General features: G+C 38.0%; 1 protein-coding gene across 2 annotated transcripts; it reads right to left on the reverse strand.

Annotated features, from left to right (window-relative positions):
* Positions 1–231: 231 nt before the first annotated feature.
* LOC145989822 (ergosterol biosynthetic protein 28 homolog) lies at positions 232–10,225 on the reverse strand. Of its 2 annotated transcripts, none has more exons than XM_083125193.1 (4): positions 9,904–10,225; positions 7,395–7,485; positions 4,054–4,172; positions 232–722 (listed from the first exon to the last, which is right to left on the reverse strand). In XM_083125193.1, exons 1-4 carry the CDS (start codon positions 10,064–10,066, stop codon positions 592–594), a joined length of 504 nt encoding a protein of 167 aa, XP_082981319.1. In that variant the 5' UTR covers positions 10,067–10,225; the 3' UTR covers positions 232–591. The 2 variants fall into 2 exon arrangements, with proteins under 2 accessions (XP_082981319.1, XP_082981320.1); XM_083125194.1 differs by lacking the exon at positions 4,054–4,172 and adding an exon at positions 7,074–7,192 and having other exon boundaries at positions 7,395–7,470; positions 9,889–10,225.
* Positions 10,226–25,550: the final 15,325 nt, after the last annotated feature.

The raw sequence follows: 25,550 nt of genomic DNA on the forward strand, positions 1-25,550 counted from the left end.
ATATCAGAAAATTTCACGAAGTTTGTTTTAAAGCTTACATAGGCTAATTGGGACTTCACCTAAATCAAAACCACTATGCAATGCACCTCTAAGACTCCTTGATTAAATTGCTCATACCCATATTACTTCAATCCCATGTGTTGAGGAGCAAATCTTCCCTCTGCGTGTACTACTTTGTATATTTGGGGGGGGGGGGACAAACTGTAACTTAAAATACAATAATAATTAAACTGCACAAAATTTTCCCTTTATTCTGTAGTTCACATAAATATTGACTTATAATTGAATTATCATCACCAAAAAATATCATCTAAACTTTAAAAACTTCACACAATATAAGAGACTATATGTCACTATTTATCAAAATATAGCACTTCAATAGTTCCTTTCCTCTTATAGAAAGTGCATAATATAGGCTACATATGTACAAGATTTATTCATATCTATGAAGTTCAATTATAATATATCAATATATATTTACACAATAAATAACACAATAACTGAATATTGATAAAATTTTCATGTAATAAATAAGTTACTTATAGCTTACTGATAATATGTATGCTGGTATCTAAAAAGAAAAACCTCTGTTCAAGCATTCTTCTTTGCTCTTCTCTTTCTCAATGCTGCAGCCTGTTTCAAAAGTTCCATGTTTTCATCTTCTGCTACAACTGGAGGTTCCAAATATTTTGGTATAAGAAGCAAGCCAACTAGAGTTATAGCTGGAAAGAATAGAATGTGCTACAACTTCTCGCATATATGTATTACTTAGGGCTAGCCGATACCAATGTAATGGTTGATACCAGTGGTTGGTTGGAATTTAATCACCGACACAGACCGATAATTACCGGAGTCCAGCTGCATTGTGTCGTTTGGAAAAAATTGCAATACTTTTGTGGAGTCTAAATATCCTGAAAATCGTGACAGTTTTTTTGCTATTTTTGTAAAGAATGTTGTTGGGAGAAATGGTTTATGAATACTTCAAACTAGGGATGGGCTGATATGAAATTTTAGCTGATATCGATAAAGTGCCCATGTAAAATTTACCAATACCAATAATCGATATTCTACCGATTTGATATAAAATTTCAAATGATCCTTAAAGAATCTGAATGGTTCACCGGCCTCCTTATGTTACAAGGTCACTGTAATGCAAAAGAATGTCTAAACATTTAGACATTTAGTTTTTTTAAAAAAATAGGGCATCGAGATTATTCATAAAAATTATAACAAAATGGCAGAATATTGCATAAATTATAAGATGGGTATATATATAAAACAGATTAATTGGTACTCTATTGGTATTGGCCAATAAATACTAATTAATCTGTTCCGTTGCTACTTCAAAGCAAAAATGGCAGATTGCTACAGTATAGCTCCAATGGAGTACTTACATATTAAAATTAATAATGTGACTTGCTTTCAGTTTTTACAATTTCTGATTACAACTTCCCGAATCTTGTTGATACCTATTGGGCTTGATGAGAATCAGTAAGAGTATGGGAATAGGTATTGGCTAAGCCCTAGTACTATATAACTCCTTCTTATTAAGCTGTAATAACCATACAGAAACAAGAAACAAACCAATAGTTGAAACAAGAATACAAACTACAATAAATTTTGGTCCATGCAAGAAATCCTCTAATCTAGAAAATGTATGCTCAACCTGGACTTGGAGCTAGGTTTCCAGCATAGTGTGCTGGGCTATAACCACTAAGCTACCAAACAAACCCTGATATTACAAGGGTATGTTTACAGTTGTGAAAATTCAACACAGTTGAAACAAGTAGTAAAAAAAAGGTTGCAATGCCAGAAATGATTTGGTAGCTTGGTGGTTAAATCACCCCACAATATGCCAGAGAACAGAGTTGAAGTCCTGGATTAGCCCAAATTAGTAACTAAAGGCAACGGCCAATATCTGTGTGTTTGTTACACTAAGTAAGATTATTTAGCTAGTTCCAAAATACTGTTCCCTGATTACAAACTTTATTCATATCCGCTATATGTAAGGTAGAGATGTGAAAGTGGTGCCAAAATGTTGGAAAACTAACAAAGGTTTTTTTTTGTTTGAGGTGTCAGTAACGTGGCTGTAGTGTAGCAGTGTCAGTGCCCAGGAAACTGGAAATGTTCACAAATCAGGAAAAAGCTCAGTGTGTCCTCTGGTATCATGAGACCCAGTCACCAATAACAGTGCAGAGGAACTTTCAAACAACATATGGAAAGATGCCGCCCGATATCGAGAGCATTAAGTTGTGGTATGACAAGTTGAAGACCACAGAATCTGTTGCTGACTTACCAAGAAGTGGCCGACCATCAACCTCAGCAATTTCAAACAACGTAAAACATCAGTCAAAAAGTTATCTTCATGATATCTTACACAAAGTTTATTGTTTCATGCATAAAAAGTGCAAATTGTACAGGCTTTGTTGCCTAATGATACCAGAGGACACACAGCTTTTTCCTGATTTGTGAACATTTCCCGTTTCCTGGGCACTGACACTGCTACACTACAGCCACATTACTGAAACCTGGAACAAAAAAAACTTGGTTAGTTTTCCAACATTTTGGCACCACTTTCACATCTCTACCTTACATATAGCGGATATGAATAAAGTTTGTAATCAGGGAAAGACTTTTTGGACACCCTGTATAACATTACAAACCTATATAGCCTGACAAGTTAGGTCCCGAAATGCACAGATCGCTGCGGAACACTTCCTATTACGTCATTTTCCCTACCACTCTTCTACGTACTGGTCTGGCCTTGAGAGTACGAGTGGTGCCAACTCAGCAAAATTAAGTTAAAACAAATATGCCCATCCATTCCTAACCTGGAATTCAAACCTAAGACACATGCCCTAACTAATAAAACAGTGATTTGCACATGCACACTCACATGTAAATGTCATACAATGCAAGCATATCCTGTTTGTTTAATGTGTGTGTGTGTGTGTAGAGTACCGAATGGGACCACTTCCGCTCGCTCATACTCAATCGAATCTCCCACGCATGAGTATATATAATCAAATATCATTTCAATGTGACAATAATTGTAGAAATATATATGTAAAAATCCACCCTGCTAGTTTCAGCCCATAATCATCTATTTCATTTTCATATATCGCTATCTATTGGTAAGATAGACGAAACTTCATAGAGGGTAGCGTCGTCGCCATGTAACCAAGGGGTCCCGGGTTCGATACCCGGTGGAGGCACAAGTGGTTCGGATCCCACTTTAAACTGTAGGTCCAGTCCCGATTAGCCTTCCTGTGCATAAAGTGGACTTAAAACACCAACTCAACTCAACGAAACGAAACTTCATCGAGATGATGACTATCCAATTTCACTTCAGCTTTCAATTCACGATCCATATTTGAGGCCCACTACCACACACAAATTATTATGGTTATACGGTGAACTACTGGACTTCGAGCGTTATTTGCATCATCTGTGCAAACTATGAGACCCTCGAGCAAAAAGCCCTTGCTGCAGCAATCTAGTGTGTGTGTACATCACCGTTTCACATGGACTATTGAAGCAAGTACCTGATGCGGATTCATGTTGGGTGAAATGAAATGTCATTTGACAAAATAGGAAACCGTAGTAAGGCACCTGGCTTTGGACGGTGATTGCGGGATGGCATGGGTTCGATCCCGTGTCCAGTTTCGGGAAATTTTGACCTGTGTATAGGGCTGGTGGCAACCCACCATCGTGAGGAAATTGGGGAGCTTCGAATGAGTAAGTGTAATCCAGTCGCGGAGACCTACTATAACGGCTGGAAATATGTCGGGCTGACAACCAGACTATTCCAATACTGGTTGCAGATCTCCACGCTTAGAGGTGACGAGGGAAAGCGTGGGAGGGAGACCGGCAGTCGGTAGGTAAGCCAAGGCCCTTCATGGACTGTTGCGCACAGGATTATTATTATTATTAGTAAGTACAAAAGCATTTTTTATATTAACATCACTAAATATGTTTTACAGAAGTGTATTGATCCAATTGCACACAACAGACTTTACATTTCAAAAGTATTTTAAGAAAGAACTAACTTACCATTTAAAACACAGGGGAAAAGAATATAAAAGCTTAAGGCTGTTGTATAAAAGTAGAAGGTTTCAGCATAATACATCACAATTGTAATGAACAATGCACAGATTCCAAGGCTGCGTACCCTGCAAAAGAAATATATATTATTTACACAAGTGAAAACATAAAACCACTTGTACATAACTAATATCAAAATCTCATGAAGTGATTTATAATTAATATTTCTAAAGTCACTGAACTATGCAATATAAAAATGAACAAAATATGGTAGCAATATCTATCCTAGTAACACAAACTTTTTCCACTCCTAATGCAGAATACTAGGATTAGTATTCAAATATCTAACTGATCAGAAGATTCAGCCCTATAACCAACACTTAGCTCAGTATTATAATCTTTTAATTAAATAAAATAATTCTTCTAGAAACTGCAAAACACTTTTTTAAGCTTCATGGTTACACTTTTATACAATATTACGCATATAAAACTTCATTTTTTAAATCAACAAGAATTATAAAGGAATGAAAGAGAAGAAAATGCACATACTGCTCAATTGGCAGTTTCAGCCCATAATTGCGTTTCATATTACAACACAATATTTCAATAGAAAAACAAGATACATATAAACTAAACGTATTAAATTATTTGATAGGATTGGGCTCGTCTCAAATAATTTTGAAATAATAAGGAAAAGCCAAAAATTAAACTCCTAATTTTAAAAGTCTCTCAGGGCCATTCTGAATATCGTCAATGACTTACTTTCTTTTCTATTTTACATCACTCTTCTACCTTATGGATAAATCATAATGATGAGGATGAATCATAAACTGATGAAATTGGTAAAGGAAACAAGTAAAGACACAGGGTGTTTAAAGGTAACTAAACATGGCTTGAGTGCAGAGTTTCAGTTACTTTTTTGAAACACCCTGTACATACATACCTTCACCTTGACCAGGATTCAAACCTGGGATTGCTACACCATGGAAGCAAGAATTAATGTACCTGCTGGAAATTTCTACTGTTTACAGTAGACAGAATCTACTGTTATTGATTCCTTGATTTAAATTTTTTGCGTGCCTCAGCACATATGGCCATCTTGCACCCTTCAGTATACGGGGGAAAATTTCCTTACCTAAAACTCTTACCTTCAATTTTTAAAAAAAACGTGTAGAGTGTCCCTTGAGAAGGATTAAAAATGCAAGTTGTAAAGGGACCTGCATAGGACAAATACAACACATTAAAAAAGGTAGGGATAGTCCAAAAACTACCTCAGAAACAGTGGAAAACACCTGTTCTTCTCAAAAAGTTAATAAACATTGGCTAAAAGACTGTCATCGTCTTCCAACACAGCTGACAATTCTTTGAGCCCTGTCCGAGGTGATTGAAATCATCACATTTCAGAAGAACATGCCGAATACTCAAAACATTAGACAGGGCACAGCGGAGGGTCCAGCCCTTGCAGCAAATGATGATGTGTGTGATGGCTGTGTCCGATTCGAAGCCACGTTAAGATGATTTCTTCTCAGTGGGAGGGGTGGGACAAGGAATGCCAAGCAGCAGCGGTGGACTTGATAGTGTGAAGCTTGTTCCCTCATATTTCATCAATTGTACTTTACTGTGTTCTCGGAAATGTACTAACACTCAATGGTTTCCTACTGAAAACCTTCAATACACCTAACATACGTTAGAGGAACAAATGAAATATTCTCTTAAGTATTACATGCAATATTGTACGTAGTATATTTAGCTTAACATGTTGGCTGTTAATATTACATTTCATTCCTCGTTTTTAATAATTTTTATTTATCTCTCTCTGAAAATCTGGACACAGTAGATATTTCAAAACACCTACTGATCTACTAAAAACAGTAGACAGAATTTTCAGCAGGGTTGGTATTGACAGTCTAAAGCAATAAATAGTATGAATTTATAAGTTATGGACATAGAAAAGCCATTGATCCACTGCAATTTCAATTGAAAAGTACTTTTAAGTGCATTACAGCCAGAGAATAACAAAAAATGATGTATGTAGCTTTCACAGCAGGAAGTATAAATATATAGTAAACAAATAAGGAGTATATGATTTTTGTTTTGGTTCTACTAATGCATTGTTATTGTTTATTAGGGACGGACCAATATGAAATTTTGGCTAGTACAGATAAAGTACCAATATACAATTTAGCAATACCAATAACCAACAAAATATAAAATTACGAGATTTTGCATCCAACAATGTTCATCTCACATTTCTCTTTGGCATCTCTGCTTAATCTACTGGATGTATACCTGTGAATGGTATAAAAGCTGCAGAATTGCAATACTGGTTGGGTTGTCTGTTTACCAGTTGCTTTGTCATCAGACGTCGAGGGCGTACTTCAATGCCCTTTCAATAGGGTCATTACACACCAGAAGTGTCAAAGACTGTACAATATATGTCTTCAAATTACAAGTTTAGTTCTTCACACTCCAAAATGTATTTTTGAAATCAATTGGGTGACACTATATAGGAGTACTAGTGAAATTAGTGTTCCATCTTGACATGAACCGATCTCGCTAAAATACAATGGCATACTTGAATTTTATCTACCCGCAAATTTTTCGGAACTCCTCATCCGATGCAACGGAAACATATAATAAACAATATCAGAATTTCTTGTCTTCCAGAGGTAGTTTTGGCATGTGCTTCTGACACAATGAGACATTATCATTTGGACACAGTAACATGTTAATCACATAAAATGAAAACATTAGCAAAACACATCCACGATATCAAGGAAAGAAACAGGATTCACTTGATAAAAAAAGGTGGCTTCTGGTAGTTTCTCTCGCAATCTTTCATTCCTGTGACATCACAATTTTGCAACCGCCATGACTTGCCAAAACCAGGATTATGAACACCTTCCAAAGCAGGCAGCAAGTAGGTCAATGGACCTTGATGTAAATAACGTTCAGTAACATAGTAATGTTCAGAAAAATACCTATATACCCTAAGTACACCATCATATTTTAAGAAAGAACTAACTTACCATTTAAAACACAGGGGAAAAGAATATAAAAGTTTAAGGTTGTTGTGTAAAAGTAAAAGGTTTCAGCGTAATACATCACAATTGTAATAAACAATACACAGATTCCACGGTTGCGTACCCTGCAAAAGAAAGTATATTATTTGCACATGATTCGAACGTAGAACACCTGACTTCGAAGCCTGTTGCAGTAAGCAGTCTGAACACTCACGCCAGTTTCCAAGTTGTGCAGTCATAACGAAAAAGTACCAGAACACAGTTTTGGAAATCTAAAGCAAGAAACAGACTAATAATGACTAGTATGTAAAATAAAATAACACTCACGGTTTATAATGAATGTAAAGGGTGCAATGAATTAATGCCAATGCTTTCAGTAGTGAATAAACTCCAACAATTCTTGCTAATGTAGGATTGTCTGCAATAATAAAGAATAAAATACAATTGGCTTATCAAGTTTATATACACATTGTAAATGTAAACAGTTTCACAAATTAGCTCATAGCATCATTGTGGGGGAGGAGGATTTATTAACATTCAGAAGGTTCAGATATTATATGAAAATTATTTAGGACCTTATTAAACAATAACTACACACAGGGTAAAAATTTACTATCCTTCGGACACCTCTAATTCTTTCGTTTCGTCAATTTTTGACATTCGTTCTTATGTATCTGCTTCGCGGAACATTCCTGAAGGTGTATCAACGTTGTTGATACTAACACGACACTAAATTTTAACTATGTTTCCTAACCTAACCACGCGCCAATGGTTCACAATTATTTCCAATTTCTAGATCCTGATACTAACACGACACCAAATTTTAACTATGTTTCCTAACCTAACAGAACTAACCTATCCACGTGCCAATGGTTCGTGGGGCTAGCTATTCTCCGTCGGAAAATTAATTTTCAACGAACAACATGAATTTCAGCTATGAAACATTCCCACATCACACAAAACACCTTCCCGATGTTCGACAATGCTACAGGAACTTATTACGGTAAGTAGTTTCTTCTGTAAAAACAAATAAATGTGTCCGAAGGATAGTAAACAAGTACCCTGGTTTTTACTAATAAAAAGCAGCAAAATTATTCCAAGATGGCAGGGTTCTTACTAATGCAGGCTATACTTTGAGATTCAAAATCTAGGTTATTTTTGTTTTCTGTAAGGGTAACGGTTCAGATTGTTTTATGATTTTTAAAATTCTCCTAGCAGAAAGACTATCATAGAATTTTGGCAATAATTTTCACACAAAATTTGAACCTTCTTTAAAGTAATGAGCACTGTTTGGATTTCGAAAAAAAAACATTAATGCTGGAAAAAAAACCTTCAAAATTATCTTACGCAAGCATGCGCGTTTCCTATGGACAATGTATTTTCAATTGACAAGCGTCTGTAAGTATCGTAGACTAGTAGGTATTGTAATTGTAATTTATTCTTGTTCTGTTGACTACATTGTAGATATTTCTATCTGCAGCAGTATAGAACATGTCATTTGTTACATAAAACATTAGCATGATTACAGTACAAATACATCCACTTGATTACTTATTTGGGATGCAGGATAATTAAAGTTACAAGTATATATTATTACATATTGGTTTGATTACATACATAACATATAGCAGTTATGGTTACAAATATATATTACATACCTTGATAACATATTTGGGATGTAGATCAGCATAATTGAGTTTCAAATATATATTACATCCACTAGATTACATATATGGGATGCATATCAGATTAATTAAGGTTTCATACATGTTGATTATATAGTGTCCAATTGTTTATGTACATGGGTGACACAGAGAAAGTAGTTTTAGATATGCTGTAGAAATTCTTCTATGCTGTAGGGTGATGTTTCTAAGAGATAGTTTTTTTATTTTATTTTTGAATAGCTTAAGATTTCTTTCCTCCTTTATTTCACATGGAAGTTTACTGGCACTCCTTTTATATAGGTTCAGTCTGTGGTTGTCTATGTGTATATTTGCCTTTGTTTTTGTGCTATGATTATGTATATTACTATTTTTATTGAAGTTTTTGATGTTGTGCTTTATAAATAGGAGATATTCTAATATATATAGGGATGGTACTGTGAGTATTGCAAGTTTGGTGAACAGAGTGTTACAAGTTGTTTGTGGAGGCTCTTGGACCATAGTTCTGATGATTTTTATTTTGTAGAATGAAAACCTTCGACAGTTTTGTTGAGTTCCCCACGCTTGAAAAATAGAGATTTTTTACCATTTTTAAGTTAATTTTCCAAATTGCATAATGTAAAGTGGCTAGTTGTTTACATAGATTTTCAATATGATGACATGTTTTCATCAAAATGTATGCCTAGAAATCTTATTGTTGTGGTTTTTTGTATGATTTTTGAGTCTATTTCGAGTGTTGGGCAATCTATGTTTTCTGTTGTGTCGTGTTGAACATCATGTTGCTAGTTTTTGTTGGATTTAGTATTAGTCTGTTTTCGAAGTAAATCGGAACCTTAGTAGAATGTATTTAGGAACTTTATTTTAATGCTAAGAGAACCAAACCTGGCATGCCTAACCTAACTACGAAAGCATATATTGAACAAAATCTTAAGTAATCACTAAAACTCCGCAGTATATGTTAACAGAAGTAAATCGAAATCGATCCATGTTCAAATTGCATTCGTAGAATGGTGAAATCGCAATAAAACAAAAGGAACTTGGGCCGAGGCGGATTTCATACGTTATATCTTCATGTCAAATGTAGATCCTCGATATTTGAATGAAATTACCCAAGGAAGTTTACACCGTCTACTTGATACAACGTGCAGAAACTAATATACTAAAACTATAATTACCATATTGACTTTCGCCATCAACAGCGTAAATATGACCACCAAGATGTGACCTTTTCTCGATGAAACACCTGATCATTGTGCCAAAATCCATAAATGCTACAAAAGCAATCCATCCTCTAAAAGCGTACACTAACTTGGGCACCATACTGTAATATGTGTTCATCTCCAATTGTCAACATTTGTACGATAGACAATAGGTAGTTCATGTCACAGCGCACAAAAGCAGACGACTCTCCTCGGATATATTAAAATCACGGCATAAACATTTTAATTCCAACTTTTGACCGCCTTCATCACATTGCTCATATGTGGCCTCATCTGTCTTCTGCTATGGTTGACAAGAAGTGTTGCCACAATCTGAGGGTATAATATCCCTTTATTGCGCCTGTGACCACCCCAACCAGGGGGGGCTCATGTCCCTTCTGTTTTTTGTTTGTCCCCTGCCCCTTCTAGCTACGATCCTGATATAAACATTCATACTGTACACGGAATTGGAATTCAAGACCTTTCTTGCAGTGTCGCGTGTTTTGAAGAGCGCTATTGCATGCGTCGACCTAACCAGAAAATAGACATTTCCACTACTTTTTTTAAAAATCATTTTTAAAATCTACACCATCGACAAATAACTCCTGCAATTTCTCACGTTCATGTGCGTTCATTTTTAGGTAAAAAATCGAGTTTCTAATTTTCGAGCCGAGCGTTGTGCGCAAAACACACCTGCGCCATGTTGTGACGTCGTCGTTCGGTTCGTCCTGTCGTCTGCACTTCGCATTGGCTGCATTTTCTACCTTGGCATTTGGTGTTAGGACGTGTCTGTGTTTGCTATGAGCAGGCCCGTAGCCAGGCAGGGGCTAGGGAGAGCTCATCCCCCCTGACAGGGTCGCCGGCCCTCCTAGCACTGCCGCTAGCCCCCTTGACATTAGGTAAAACTATTTTGTATTCTAATTTGTTTGAGGTGAAGAGTGAAAATGTATACAGAATATATTAATTTGTTCACAACTTCGTTCTTTCATCTTGTTTATGAGCAGAAGTCTAAGCAGCGGCAAGTGTTTAGAAGATTCTCTAGACTTTAGAAAGTTCTTTCATAGGGAGCATTCTTTATCTGTACCTTCTCTGCATCTGTTGCAGCCTCTCGTTTGACAGACATCTGTGACTTGATGTAATTATCCACATTGCTTCCGCATCTGCGTCAATGTCAACATATCCTAAGTTTTATTGCTTTGGCCGGGGGTGGAATGTACGCAGTATGATTGAAATGAATATTGTACATTTTAACTTAAATATCTGTATCATCAAAAATAGTATGGAGTGTGTATTAAGAGATGGTGTCAGTAGCAGTCATTAGCACTTCAAGAGATGTGTTAGAAGATATAGAAAAATAAACTGTAGTATTCGTATGAAATTTCTAAATTTTATATTTTAAATTAATTTAATGACCCTGACACATATAATTTACCTTTATTTAACACTATTAAACTTTTGAAAAATGGAATTGGTATTGGTTTACAAAGCCCCCCCCCCCCCGATAACCCGTGAGCCCCCCTGGAGGTCAGTTCTAGCTACGGGCCTGGCTATGAGATAATGGATTGGAAAAGATACGTAACTACTAGAACAGGAAATGGTTGTTACCACTAAGCATGCACTAAGTCAGTGCTTTGCCACAGTTTTCTCTGCTGAGTTAACATTACAAATAAGATTTTTTGTTTCACTGTGCCGAAACAAGTTTCCATCGTGTGAGTTACAGGAGCAGAGCAGCCCGAATTTTATAGCTGGTCAGTGTTGTGGATATCACAGTGGAAAATAAAGATTCCACCATTATGCACAAATACGAGTACTAGATGCTCCAATAAGATATTTCTCAATGCACCCACGAATGAAAAGAGCAGACGACTTGTTTGTGTGCGATTTACATGGCGAGGCCACACGAATGATAAGCTACAAGAACAATGAAATTGGTCTGTGAAAGCTATGTAAAAGTGCAAGTTACTAAAAATACTGTTCTATTTGATTACATTGTAGTGCATTAGCCAGAAATTTTTGTACGGAGGAGGGGGTTCAGGCTCTGATAAAAGTTGAAACATTAAAAATAATAATAATGGTTATGATTGTTATTGCACAACAATAACTATTATAAACTAATAAAATAAAAGTTTTTATTTCTATAATAATTTTATTACATCCTTCCTTGGGCAGGCTGTTCTATTCGGTCCACCATATGAGCGAATATGCAATGCAACTGTTTTTCTTATTTATTTATCTATTATTATTTTTTCTTACATTTCAAATACAGTTAGTGTGCTGAAATGCAAAGTACTATATTTTGTTATTTACATTCACACGCCGCGGTGGCTCAGTCAGTCTCACGCGAACCGCGGAAGGAGGAAGTTGGATCGGTGCTCTCTCCCGTAGCGTGTAGTTGAGACAGCGCGCGTGTATTACGCAATCGTCCAGTCGAACAAAACTGAAGTCTTGAAAATGGCCATCAAGCGAGTGAACACGTTGAAATTGAACTTTAGAGAAGTGAGATATAAGCCAACGTCAAATGAACTACATCGCTGGATAAGTACGAAATTGAAACTGAAACCAGAACAGGTTGTAAGTATAGAAGTAGACTATTATAGAAAATGTGTTTTTGTGAAATTATTGTCTAAAGTAACGGGTGAACAGTTATTACGCGAGTCGAAAGGAGTGTATATGTATAATGACGATGACGGCGAACATGAAGTGATAATGACGTGGGCAGATGAAAATCACGTGATAGTGCGGCTGCACGTCGTGCCGAGTGAAATGTCAGATGAAGCAATTTATTCTGTACTAACTAACTACGGACAGGTGATATTCCTTGATGACGAAACGTATTCGAAAGACCACATATACCCAGTGAGAACCGGAAGAAAATTAGTAAAGATGAACTTGTCCCGTGCGATACCTTCATATGTTACGATCAGTGGCGGCCGATATTGGGTCACGTATAATGGTCAAGAGCGTACGTGTTCCTACTGTGACGCGGTCGATCATTTCTTTAACCAATGCCCTAGTCGCCAGAGGCCAACAGCACGCACAAGTGATAACTCGTACGCAGGGAGAGTGCGACCCGCCCCATTCAACCTCAACAGCGCTGAAGAAGTGATACACAATGATCGGACAGTACTTCCAGCTCCAATAACCAAGACGCAAACTGAATCAACTGTAGATGCCAGTTCCGATATAATACAGGATGTCCCTTTAACGCCGACCGAAGAAAACAGCACCCTGCCTAGTGTCGATTCCATGGAGGTTCCAGTATCTGCCAATGACGAGACTACAATCATGCCGCTAAGTATCCATACTACGCAGATGACTCCTAAGGAAACCATCGAGAACTCACCACCAGTAGATGCAGATTCTTCGCAGACGACAAACATGGACCTGACTCTAGAACCCCCATCATTGCCGACCCCAGCTTCACCCATACTGGGAAAGAAGAAGAGGAAGAAGCAACGTAGCACAGACCAGAATCACACCCACCCGGCGAAGAAAACGAACGAACAGCGTTCACCATCGCCAGTGAAGTATACCCTGACCCCAATTGTGCCCAACCCTTTGGAAACACCCCCCAACCCCACGATGACGACCACTCTAAATACCGATTCTTCAGGAAACCTGTAAGTACATGCAATGTTTTGGTTGTTTATATCATTAGTGTGTTATATGACGGCTCCCGTGTATCATTTTGCCACACTAAATCTGAACAAACTATCCTCTACAGTCAAACACCATGCCTTGACTGATTATATAAAGCAAAGTGCTCTCGATCTTCTTTTCCTTCAAGAGGTCGGTACAGACGATTTTACATGTGGCCACGACTACACTATATATAATAATTTCACATACAACGCCACAGGTACTGCTATTTTGGTACGACAAGGTATACCTGTTAACAAAACTTTCCTGCATCCCTCTGGGCGAATTACGTGCGTCGAAATAGGTAAAATCTGGTTTTGAAATATCTATGCGCCTTCAAGATCAGTGGCCCGCGAGGCACGAAACACTTTCTATGCAACAGAAGTGGCGACAGCTTTAGGGGGCAACCACCAACATATTGTCCTTGCTGGGGATTTTAACTGTGTGTTACGACGACAAGATCAATATCCAGGGTTTAACTCATCCCTTAGTTTCTCTACGACCTACAAGATGTCTGGGAAACCAAGCACCCACAACTGGAAGGATTCACCTTCATACTTCCAGACTCGGCCAGTCGATTAGACCGTTTCTATGTAAGTGCGAACTTATTACCCAAAGTGTCATCTATAAAGATTTTTCCCACTTGCTTCACCGACCACCTCAGTGTGCAACTAGACATGGTAATGGACGCCAAAACTGCAGTTCGGGGACGGTGATACTGGAAACTTAATAGTCGGGTTCTCCAAGATGAACAATTTCGAACAGCCTTCAAACAAAAGTGGAAGGAATGGGAAAATATGAGCAGGCGCCAAACTGATATCATCACATGGTGGGACACATTCCTGAAGCCGTCAATCAAGCATTTTTGTATAGCATACACACGTATGATGCACACGGATTTCCATAAGAAATACAACTTCTATTATCGCGTACTCCACGAGTTGACGAAACAACTCATACGGGGCGACCCAGTCCTGCAGGAACTGAAACGTATACAATCGGTCCTACTGAGGATGCACCACGAGCGAATGGCAGGTTTCGTGGTGAGAAGTCGTCTCCCAACAATTGACCCTCAAGAACAAGCCAGTATTGCCCATGTAAGCGCAGAACAGCGAAGTGGGAAAAGGAAACTCATAACGAGATTGCAACAAGGGAACGAATGCCTCACACAACCCTCAGACATTCGTGCATGCCTATATGAACACTATGCAGCACAATTTAAGGCACCCCAGGCGGAAGAAGAACACGTGACATACCCCGATGTCCCCACGCTATCAGGGGAAGATGAAGCCATCTTAAACCAACCGTTCACTAAGGAAGAAGTGGAAGCGGCCATCCAACAAGCTCAAAAAGGAAAAACCCCGGGCATAGACGGACTACCGATTGAATTATTTCAAACATTTTGGCCTACCATGGCAGACCTGCTTATGCGGTGGCTCAAAGCCTGCTTTGCGCAGAAGAAGTTAGGTCGTACAAGCTCGACAGGGGTCATGGTCTTAATCCCGAAAGTGATACATCCCTTAACACCTGAACATTATCGCCCCATCACTTTGTTATGTGCCGATTATAAAATATTGGCACGAATATTAACGCGCCGACTACAACACTATGCAGCTACTCTACTAGGCCCTCATCAATTTGTGCACGGAACTAATGGTAATATAACAACCGTTCTCACTAGCATACGAGACATCGTTACTGTAATGAATGGAGCCCCTGACTCGGAAGCAGCTCTAGTAGCCCTGGACTTGAAAGGAGCATTTGACTCATTGTATCATCATTATCTATTTCGGCATTTAACTCAGGTTGGATGCGGAGAATCCTTCGTAGAAGCGATAAAGAGCCTATACACCCAGGCTCGGGTACATTTGTGTGTAAATGGAACATTATCCTCGCCGTTTGTTCTTCAGCGCTCTGTTAGGCAAGGTTGTCCCTTTTCACTCCTCGCCTTCTGTACAGCTCTTAGCCCCTTCCTACACCAAATAAATCGACGACTACAAGGAATACAAGCGTATGGCATGACCTACCGAGTTTTTGCATACGCCGACGACGTCACAGTGGCGGTGCGTGATCATCAGGATTATATTAACCTAATGGAAATCTTGGAACAATTGCGAGTAAATACAGGTTTGTGTCTCAACCTGAGAAAATCAAAAATACTACCCTTGGGGAGAATGGCAAGGAACTGGACAGAATCTGTCCCAATGAACGTGACGGACGTATTGAAAGTACTCGGGATCTATTTCTCGAGAAACCTGATCGAGACTTCCAACCACACATTTCAAACCATAGTGCCCAAAATACAAGCAGTATTACATTTCAACCGACTCCGCCAACTGTCACTAAGCGCTAGAATCAAATATGTCAACACTTATGCACTCTCGAAACTATGGTATGTGGCGCAAATACTACCCGTGCCTACCCAAACGGCTGCGAGAATCCGGAGAATGATCACACGCTTTCTCTGGCACGGTCACCTGTTCCATGTAGCTCATAACACACTATGCCTACCAACTCGCCTTGGATGACTAAACCTGCTGAGTATCGACCGACAAGCGCAAGCCTTATTTTTGCACCGCCATATCACCATGATAGTCCAGCATCAAGATAGCATTACGGCTCGTGTGCTACGCTCCATGCTGGATGAAGTGGAAGTATGTGCCCCAATTTACCCAGGTGTTATACCCACTAAATTTCTCTATTTACGAACAACCATAGTGGAAATTTGTTACATGTTGATGCTCCTTCCAAGTGTGGATCCTTCTGATATAACAGTCAAATCTCTATCAAAAATGCTGCAAAACCGGATGAAACATATTCCGCGTATTGTCCCATTATTCCCCAGTGTGCGCTGGAACATCGTGTGGAGAAACATATCGGCGACCCACCTCCCCAATCGAGTGCGCTCCATATGGTACTTAACTGTACACGATGCTATCGTCACTAGAGTACGATTGCAGAGATACCTTATGGCAGACAACTCCCATTGTACCAAATGTGCACAGGACGACACCTTAGTGCATCGACTGACGACATGTGTGACAGTCGTGGAACATTGGAAACACCTTAAGAAGTTACTTGGAATCATATGCCGCCGCTCTCCGAATGACTTCACGGTGAACCACTATTAACTCCAGAGTTTCAGTATTTTCCTCTCACAAGAACACGTGCAGTGCAATTTCTCATAGGACATTATGTCTATTATGTGCTTGGCAACCAACCTCATGTACAAAAACTGTCATTCAAATTCTATGCCAGTGAACAATATTATCACAATGATCAGGTAACCTGTAAAGCCTTGTATGCAAATTTCCTACATGTGATCCTTTGAAATTCACGTCCAAATGTAAAATCTGTGTAAGAAGTAGCTAATTTCAATAAAGAAATTTTTGTTTTTAAAAAAAAGTCGGTAACGCGTCTGTCTACCATGCTCAAGGTTCCGGGTTCGATCCCCGGCCGGTTCAAATCCGGGAACTTTTCTAACGATGGAAGCGGCCCCGGCGCCCACCCAGCGTCGAATAACATGGGTACCTGGGGGAAACCCTGGGGGGTAAAGGCGGTCAGGGGCGTGATGCTGATCACATCACCCTCACTCATGACCCGATCAAGAAAGTGTGGGGCGTTACCTCCACACCCCCTATACGCCTTCATGGCGTGGTGCTATGCACAGGGGAGCACTTCTTTTACATTCACACGCCTTGTCCAAGAAAAAAAAAGGTTAGGAGTAAATTTTGGTCATATAGTGCGACCTCTCACATAAGAAATGTAATTTTTTGAATTTTGAAAACTTGAATCACCTATGCCCGGTTCGCTCAACCATCTTTAAAACGTTCTTAACGAGTTGATAGTTAACGCATCACTAAAATCTTAGCAGCCTGTTAAACTTTTAATGTTCGCTCAAGCGATTTTATAGGCCCGTTAACTAACGACATGTTAGAGACGTTTTGCTTTGATGCCTTACTATTCTCATACTTTGATACGAGAAATGCAACGTTTTCATTGGCTGCACCGTGGACAGTAGACTGTGCGTAAGCGGATTTGGGCTTTTTGTATGAAATCCCAGGAACAAAAATAAATAAAGTAATGTGTAACACAAATATATGTTTAAGAAATGAATGTTAGTTAGGTATTTACGTCCGCACACCGAAAATATTATGCATTAGGATTAACAGTTACATTGTAACTTCGTAAGTTAGATTTAAATGCCTACCGACTGCCAATACAAGATCATAAATATATAAATAAAATTTACTGTTATAGGTTAGGGTAATCTGTTTGAAGTTTTATAAATTTAATTATATTAAAATGGCATTGCAAAAGAGGCCTAAAGGTGGAAATGAACGTGTGTTTGCTATAATAATTTTCCTCAACAAAAGAGAACATTTCACGAAATGTACACCATGCATAACTTAACTTACTATGCCATGGCAATTAAATAATATGTAAATATTGCAAGTCAATTCTATTGGCATTGCAAACAAGAAATCTACTGTTTCCAAATAATCACTGACAAAAAATGAAGGCACGTAAAATGTTTAACCAGTATGATTACCGTTCATACATATGTACAAGGGAGGTTTCTGAATCATCGTGTTTTTGTCTCGTACAAATATTTTTCAAAGAAAAAATATATATAATACAATACGATATTTAATATTTGATTTATCATAAATGGTAAAAAGGACAAGTACACTGTTAGACAGTATCCTCACCACTTGTACGAACGTACCGTGCAAAGAATAATTTCCGAATGCGTGGTAGTGTGTTTTACAAATATGCATACTTTTACAATGTCCATGCACGAAACTACATTACCAGAAACAGCTTAGGATTAAGCTTTTTTCTTAATGAAACATACATGTGTACTACGGTATTTTACATTATGTTTGGTTATTCATTATGTGATGAAATTGTAGTCATTCAGAAAATGTACCTTGTACATGGAACGGTTGATTAATATGATATTTTATTTGACATTTGATTTATCGTAACTGGTAAAAAAAAAAAACAAGTGCACTGTTAGACAGTACCATTACCACTTGTATTGTACGTATGTACAAGGAAAAATTTCCGAATGGATGGTAGTGTGTTTTTCAAACAAATATGGATACTCTTACAATTTCCATGCACGAAACGACAACACCTTTGACCTGCTTAGGACCTGAAGCTTTTTTCCTTAATGAAACATATATGTGTAGTACGGTTCTTTACAATATGTTTGGTTATTCATTATGTGATGAAATTGTAGTCATTCAGAAAATGTACCTTGTACATGGAACGGTTGATTAATATGATATTTTACATTTAATTTATCATAACTGGTAAAAAATATAACGAGTGCACTCAGACAATATCATTACCACTCGTGCGTATGTACAAGGAATAATTTCCGAATGGATGGTAGTGTGTTTTATGTCAAAATGTCACAATGTCCATGCACGAAACTATATACCGGAAACTGCTTAGGATCTCAAGCTTTTTTTCTTAATGAAACAACATATGTAAGCTATATTACGCGATGAGATGGTAGTCGTTCGTAAATGTACTTTGTACATGTAACGGTTGATTTTTTTTCTATTTTTAAGTGCTCTTTCAGTTTGTTATGAATACGATTTAATTTCCATTTGCACCGTTATATGTCAGCCCATTTTCAATATACTGCATAATAATTGTTTTGATTATGTGATTATATTAAGACTCACGTTATATTAAACAACATGTTTTATTATACAGTACTTACGTACAGCTACGAGCTAAATAAGTAAATAGGTTAGGCAGAGTTTCTTTATTTCTGTACTTGGTTAGGTTAGGCAGGTCAGGTTTGGTGCTTTTAGTATCTCCAGTTTGCTACAGCTGTCCCTAGCCGCTTGTGATTCAGAATATGGAATGATGAACATTTGTGTCAAGCATTCTCGTCACTGCAAAATCATTTTTTTCCATTATGTTAATTGGAGTAGGTGGATAATAATTTGAAAAGTTCGAAAGAACAATTCCCTACTACTTTGAAAGATTGCAAGTTACGTTGTGTAATGTCACAAATTTATTTTCCACTAAAGGAGAGTACAGGACGTGTATTATCTATTTCTAGGACAGTTGCTTCATTTTAATTTTATCTCTTACGTTTTCTGACATTTTTCAGTTTAAAAAACAACATAAAATTTGAATGGTAGTTATAAGCAGACATAAGCATAAACACAATAAACCACGACTTTCTCCAGTTTCTATGTGATCCACTGGAAAACGGCGTGGACGACGACACCGAATATTTTGGTGAATAACTTCACCTTATACAAATTGAAATATGCAAAAGGAGGTTACATTATTTTAAAAAGTCATGCGATATTTTGTGTTTATGGTTACAGTGCATTAAGGGTGGAAGCCCAATATGCATTTTAAAAACACCACGTTCGTATAATTAACTATAAGCATATATTTTTGGCTCGACAGGCAAAATTAATAAAATTTGAATAATGTGTGATGATCACGATGCCATTATTGACAAAACTTTAAAAAGTATATTGATACATTATTTCTCATTTAACTTACATGTGATTTCTGATTTGCAGTACGAATTTATAATATGAAATACGAAATGGGAAAATTATTTTTGCTGTAGAAAGACATGGTATGGAAATAATGTGTTCAAATCGGTTTGGGATAACATTTCAACACAACAGCTGGCATACGCAATTTCTCCATCTTATTTCCGACACAACACAACGCGCTGTTAAGCACTTTAATGAAGCAAAAGAGTGCCTTTAGATTTAACGACGACATTAGAGGTCTGTTAGCCTTAACGAAGGTTGGAGAAATGCCTCAATGTGCTAATGTAGCGTTAACTTGATTTAACGCTTCTTTAAAATTTAACGCGCGTTGAGCGAACCGGGCACTATTCCTTGGATTAAATAATAAGAATATGGTTCCAGCATTTTACACTGAACTTTTTTCGATCTCGCGCATTTCTTACTTTAATTTTTCTGTTGGAATCATGGGCGTCGAAAGGAGGGGAGTCGGTCCTCCCTTTGGAAATTGGCATCGTTCATTTCAAGTCACAAAAAAGAAGAAAGCTTGTTATTTTTATTGTTAATAGGAGAAATAAAGATCATTTAGTTAGTATTTGAACAATATATAAAGACAGTAGAAAGTGTGTTAGATCAAAAAAAAAAAAAAAAAGGAAAATATAGGAACCAAGTTGTATACCATTTAATCCAAGAAATAAATGGTTCCACAGTTTTCAATATTCTAAAAAATATAGTTTTATGGGAGAGGTCACAACATAAGCCTTATGAGTAAAATTTTCCCCTACCTTTTACAGCCTTTTCGCGAATGATGTATGCAAAAGTTAATAACAAATACAGTAACTATGAATTTCAGTACACGAGTGAAATGTGAACAAAAAATATATGAAATAACTTTGTACTAGATATTCACTCATCTGTTTATTTTCATTAGTATATAATATTTATCACTCTAAAATAACAATTCTATTTTTATCAATTTTTATTATTTCTACTATTCAAGTTTTATCATTTCCCGAGCTCCAGCAAAAAATTCTGGCAATGCCCATGGTTGGAATAATATCTAACTGAAATTTATTTCTATTATTATTATTTACAATAAAAGTAATATACTTTCTGTTTTTGTAACTTGAAATGAACGATGCCAACTTCTAGGATCTGGTCAACAGACCGGTTCGAACCCCCACCCTTCCCTACGCTCATTTGCGTTACATACATTTATTTTAAGCTACGCAAGGAAAAAAGCACTGATTTAACCATGGTGCAAAGAGAGACTGGCATTTTTCTCCAGCAGGTAAACTTATTGCACTGCAGTAATACCAGCACTACTAAACTAATAATAACTGAAAATTAGGAATGATTGCTACTGAGAAAAATCTTTCAACAGAATAATATTAAATGTTCTTTAATTAGCTGTCGATGAAAGTAAACACCATGTCAGATTTCCCTTGCAAAACTTAACTCGCTGCTTTCGCTCCTCTTATCTCTGATCCATCCAATATCAGTTGTGCAAAATATGGAGCTACCGTGAATGCCGGATTAGATTGCATGTTAGATTGCCGGAATTGGCTTTAGTACATCTCTTGCATGTCATAATCGAAACTTTAATTTTGAAAATCACACAGAATCCTCTACAATATTCAGCGTTACAAACACGAGGAGCAACGAACGCTTTCGTGCATGGATTTCTGGAGAGCTAAGCAGACGACCGAGTTCACTGCCGAACGAGAACGTCATAACTGGAATATCCAATCAGAGGCCGTTCGGTTTTCGTGACGTATAGCATCAATTTGGCACAACTTCTAAGGCCAATTTTTCGCAAACTATTTCGAATTAACACAAACTATTTTGCACAACGTTATTATATAATTTTGAATGACATCCAGTGATACATTTAAAATCACATTTTAGGTTAGAGTGGAAATGTCAATTTTAACAGACACAGGTTGCTGAAAAAGTATTTTGAATGTCAACATTGGCAGGAAAATGGGGAAAAATAATTATAATAACTTTAAAAAATTAAATCCAAATGGTGTTATAACCCCCATAACACACCTTTTGAGCTTGTATTTGTCTTTCTGTTCTATTTAATTGAGACTGTGAGGACTGATCTACTTGAGTTTCTTGCTATTTCCAATATATGCAAGGGCCTCCCCCATGGCACAGTGGTACCGTCGTCGCCTTGTAATCAAGAGGTCCTGTGTTCGATTCCCGGTGGAGGCGCATACCTAGTGGTTCGGATCCCACTTTAAGCTGTAGGTACAGTCCCGATTAGCCTCACTGTGCATAAAGTGGACTTAAAGCACCAACTCAATCAAAAACCAATATATGCAAATATCAATGCAAGCGGCTTCCTCTCTCCTGCTCTGCTGCTTACTATCTTTTAGGTGTATTGTGAAGTCGGAAAGCTCGCACCACAGGGAGTGCTGGTTGCCATTTACAAGTGCAAGCGTGTTGCTCAAGCCTGACGTGCATAATACATATAATACATCCAGTGGCGTAGCATGGACATTTCGGGTGGGAACGTTAAGTCCGAAGGAAGAGTCGGCCCTTTCTTATGGTATTAGTCGCCACAGGTATTATTTGCCTGAAGTAAGGTGGGTTTTCAATAAAACATCATCATTGCATGTTTTAGCTAGAAAATTAGATGCCTCACTATGCCACAGATGTTTTGAACTTGGTGTTCTATACCTTTTTTTAAATCTTTCTGCATGACGCAAGTCATTAAAAACCTACCTGAATCACAAGCGCCTCTGCACAACAGTAGACGTCATTGTTGTGGGCGATCCAACTACTGATTGATTTGGTTTATTTTACTTCGCTTTTCTACCACTTTTGGTTAATTGCGAATATGAATATGAGTGATGATATTGATGAAGGGACACTGACAAAGAACACCCGTGCTCACGCCGGGATTCGAACCAGGGACCTCTGTCGTCTTGGCGCACTGTGAAAAGCAGAGTGGATGATCCAAATATCGTACACTCTACTGACGTAACAGTGCCGATTAGTAATTCAGACCACTGTTTATTACATCTTGAGAATGCTGATAAACATTTTAAAATAATTTTCTCCAGAGACCATTCGATGTTAAGAGTTTTCAAATGAATTCTAAACATTTCCATTCACACAATATTAAGTAGTTAGATAATAACGAAACAATACAATAAAAAATAATAGTTTTGCGGGTTAAGTGGTAGAGCAGCCACAGGCTGAATTTCTACCACGAGGACTTCACCAACTTATTTGACAAAAACTGTGTTGAACTTTTAGTTTCTAATACACATCGCTGTTCGTGCGATAAATTATACAATGCAGTGGCCATTAAGAAGCAGTATATTTGAAATTGGTAAAGTTACGTCAGTCAATATTGCGTATTGTAGCATCACACAGCACGAGTTGCATGAGCGCGAAGAGCGAAGAACCGGGTAGGAATTCTGCCGCTATCGTCTGCTTCAGAAGGCAGGAAGGGTCACATGAACCAATCACGGTAGACCTCTCGTACGCCGGCGCAAGAGACCCCATTTACGCGCGTGCTGTAGAAATGGAAGCTTTCCCTCCATAAAGGCAGCAAGGAATATAGGAGTCCTGTACGCCGAACCTGCTCGGCGTCCGGCCGGGAAAGGCATTGAAAAGAGATGCTAGAACGAGTGTTGAGAGTGGAGCGTTGCAAGCGGATCGCGAAAAATAGCCATTATAATGCCATGAAGGTCAAACATATATGAAATTAGTCACGTTTTACTTTATAATCACAGCATTTAAGCATTTTTGAAATTTTAAATCTGGGAACGCCGGGCGTACGGGCGTACTATAACGCTACGCCACTGAATACATCACACGCACACACACACAAATTCACACAATCATAATACACGTTTGTGAAATTATATTTGTAATTCCTTCCTCTAAAGAGCTCTAATTATTAGGTACAGTCATTAAATAACAAGAATTTTATTATAACTTTCAGGGAGATTGATGCACAACGAAAAATTGTATCACTGAACACAAAATGTTTCCTAGAAATACGCCACATAGGTGTCGGGACGATCAAGCAGTTTGTGCCTGCGCAGTAGTACATACAATATGGCCGCTCCGATGTCGACCTGCGCCAAAGAAGAGCAACGAAGTGTTTTTCGTTTTTTGTGGACAGAGGGAGTGAAACCTTCTGAAATCTACAGCAGAATGAAGGTTCAGTATGGAGGCAAGTGTTTAAGTAAGCGGAGAGTGTACGAATGGGTGGAAAGATAAAAAAAAAAAAAAAAAAAAAAAAAGGATAACAAAATGTGAGTGATGAACAGCGGAGTGGAAGAACAGTTTGCGTGGGAACTGAGACAGTGAAACAGCAGATCGACCAGCGAGAGCGAATCCGTGCCAACAAGCGAGTCACTGTTGATGAAATTGCCGTAGAATTCAACATGAGTTATGGATCTGCATTCAATATCATCCATTATGACCTTGACTATACGAAAGTGTGTAACCGATGGATACCACAGCATCTGTCGAGTGTTCATAAGCATGCACAGCAGACAATCTCTCAGAAACACTTGGTCGGTATGCTCGTGAAGGAGATGCTTTTCTTAATCGAATTATGACAAGAGACGAGTCCTGGGTGCACCATTATGAACCAGAGAGTAAGAGGCAATCGATGGAGTGGAAGCACCCAACGGCTCCGGTCAAGAAAAAATTCAAGACAGAAGCATCTGCTGGGAAAGTGCTGCTAACGATCTTTTGGGATGTCAATGGTCCTATATTGGTGCACTTCCAGGAGAAGGGTCAAACTGTGAATAGTGCTCGATACAGTGACATGTTGGTAAGCAAGTTGAAGCCTGCCATACGATCAAGACGTCGGGGACTTCTCTCAAAATGAGTATTGCTGCTCCACGACAACGCCCGCCCCCATACGGCTGTGCATACTATGGATACAATACGTGATCTGAAATTTGAGCTGTTGAAACATCCATCATACGGTACCGACTTGGCGTCATCGGATTTTTACTTGTTTAGACCTTTGCAAAAACATTTGCGGGATTAGAAGTTTGCAGATGACAACGAGGTGATCGAGGCGGTGCAAAGCTGGTTAGTTACACGCCATGCTAAAAAGTTTTTTTTTTTTGTTTTTTTAGGGAATCCGCAAGCTTGTGGACAGGTAGACCAAGTGTGTTGAAAAGCAGGGTGACTATGTCGAAAATTAAGGCAAAAGCCATTTCTGTATGTATCCTTGTAAAAAAGTTATAATACAATTCCTGTTATTTTATGACTGTACCTTGTGTAATAAAATATTTATGCCGTTACCTTCCATACGCATACAGCAATTTACTCAACCAAAATCTTCAACAGTACAGTAGTTATGTTATTTTAACAATTACATCTACATCTCCTTATCAACAATACAGATGAAAATGACTTCTTGAAGTTGTTTTGGTAACCTGGTTCATATCACAGGCAAATCTGTTTGAGAGATGGAAA

This window comes from Lepisma saccharinum, chromosome 7 (genome assembly GCF_977018435.1).
Source record: "Lepisma saccharinum chromosome 7, izLepSacc3.1, whole genome shotgun sequence".
NCBI classification, from domain to species: Eukaryota; Metazoa; Arthropoda; class Insecta; order Zygentoma; family Lepismatidae; genus Lepisma; species Lepisma saccharinum.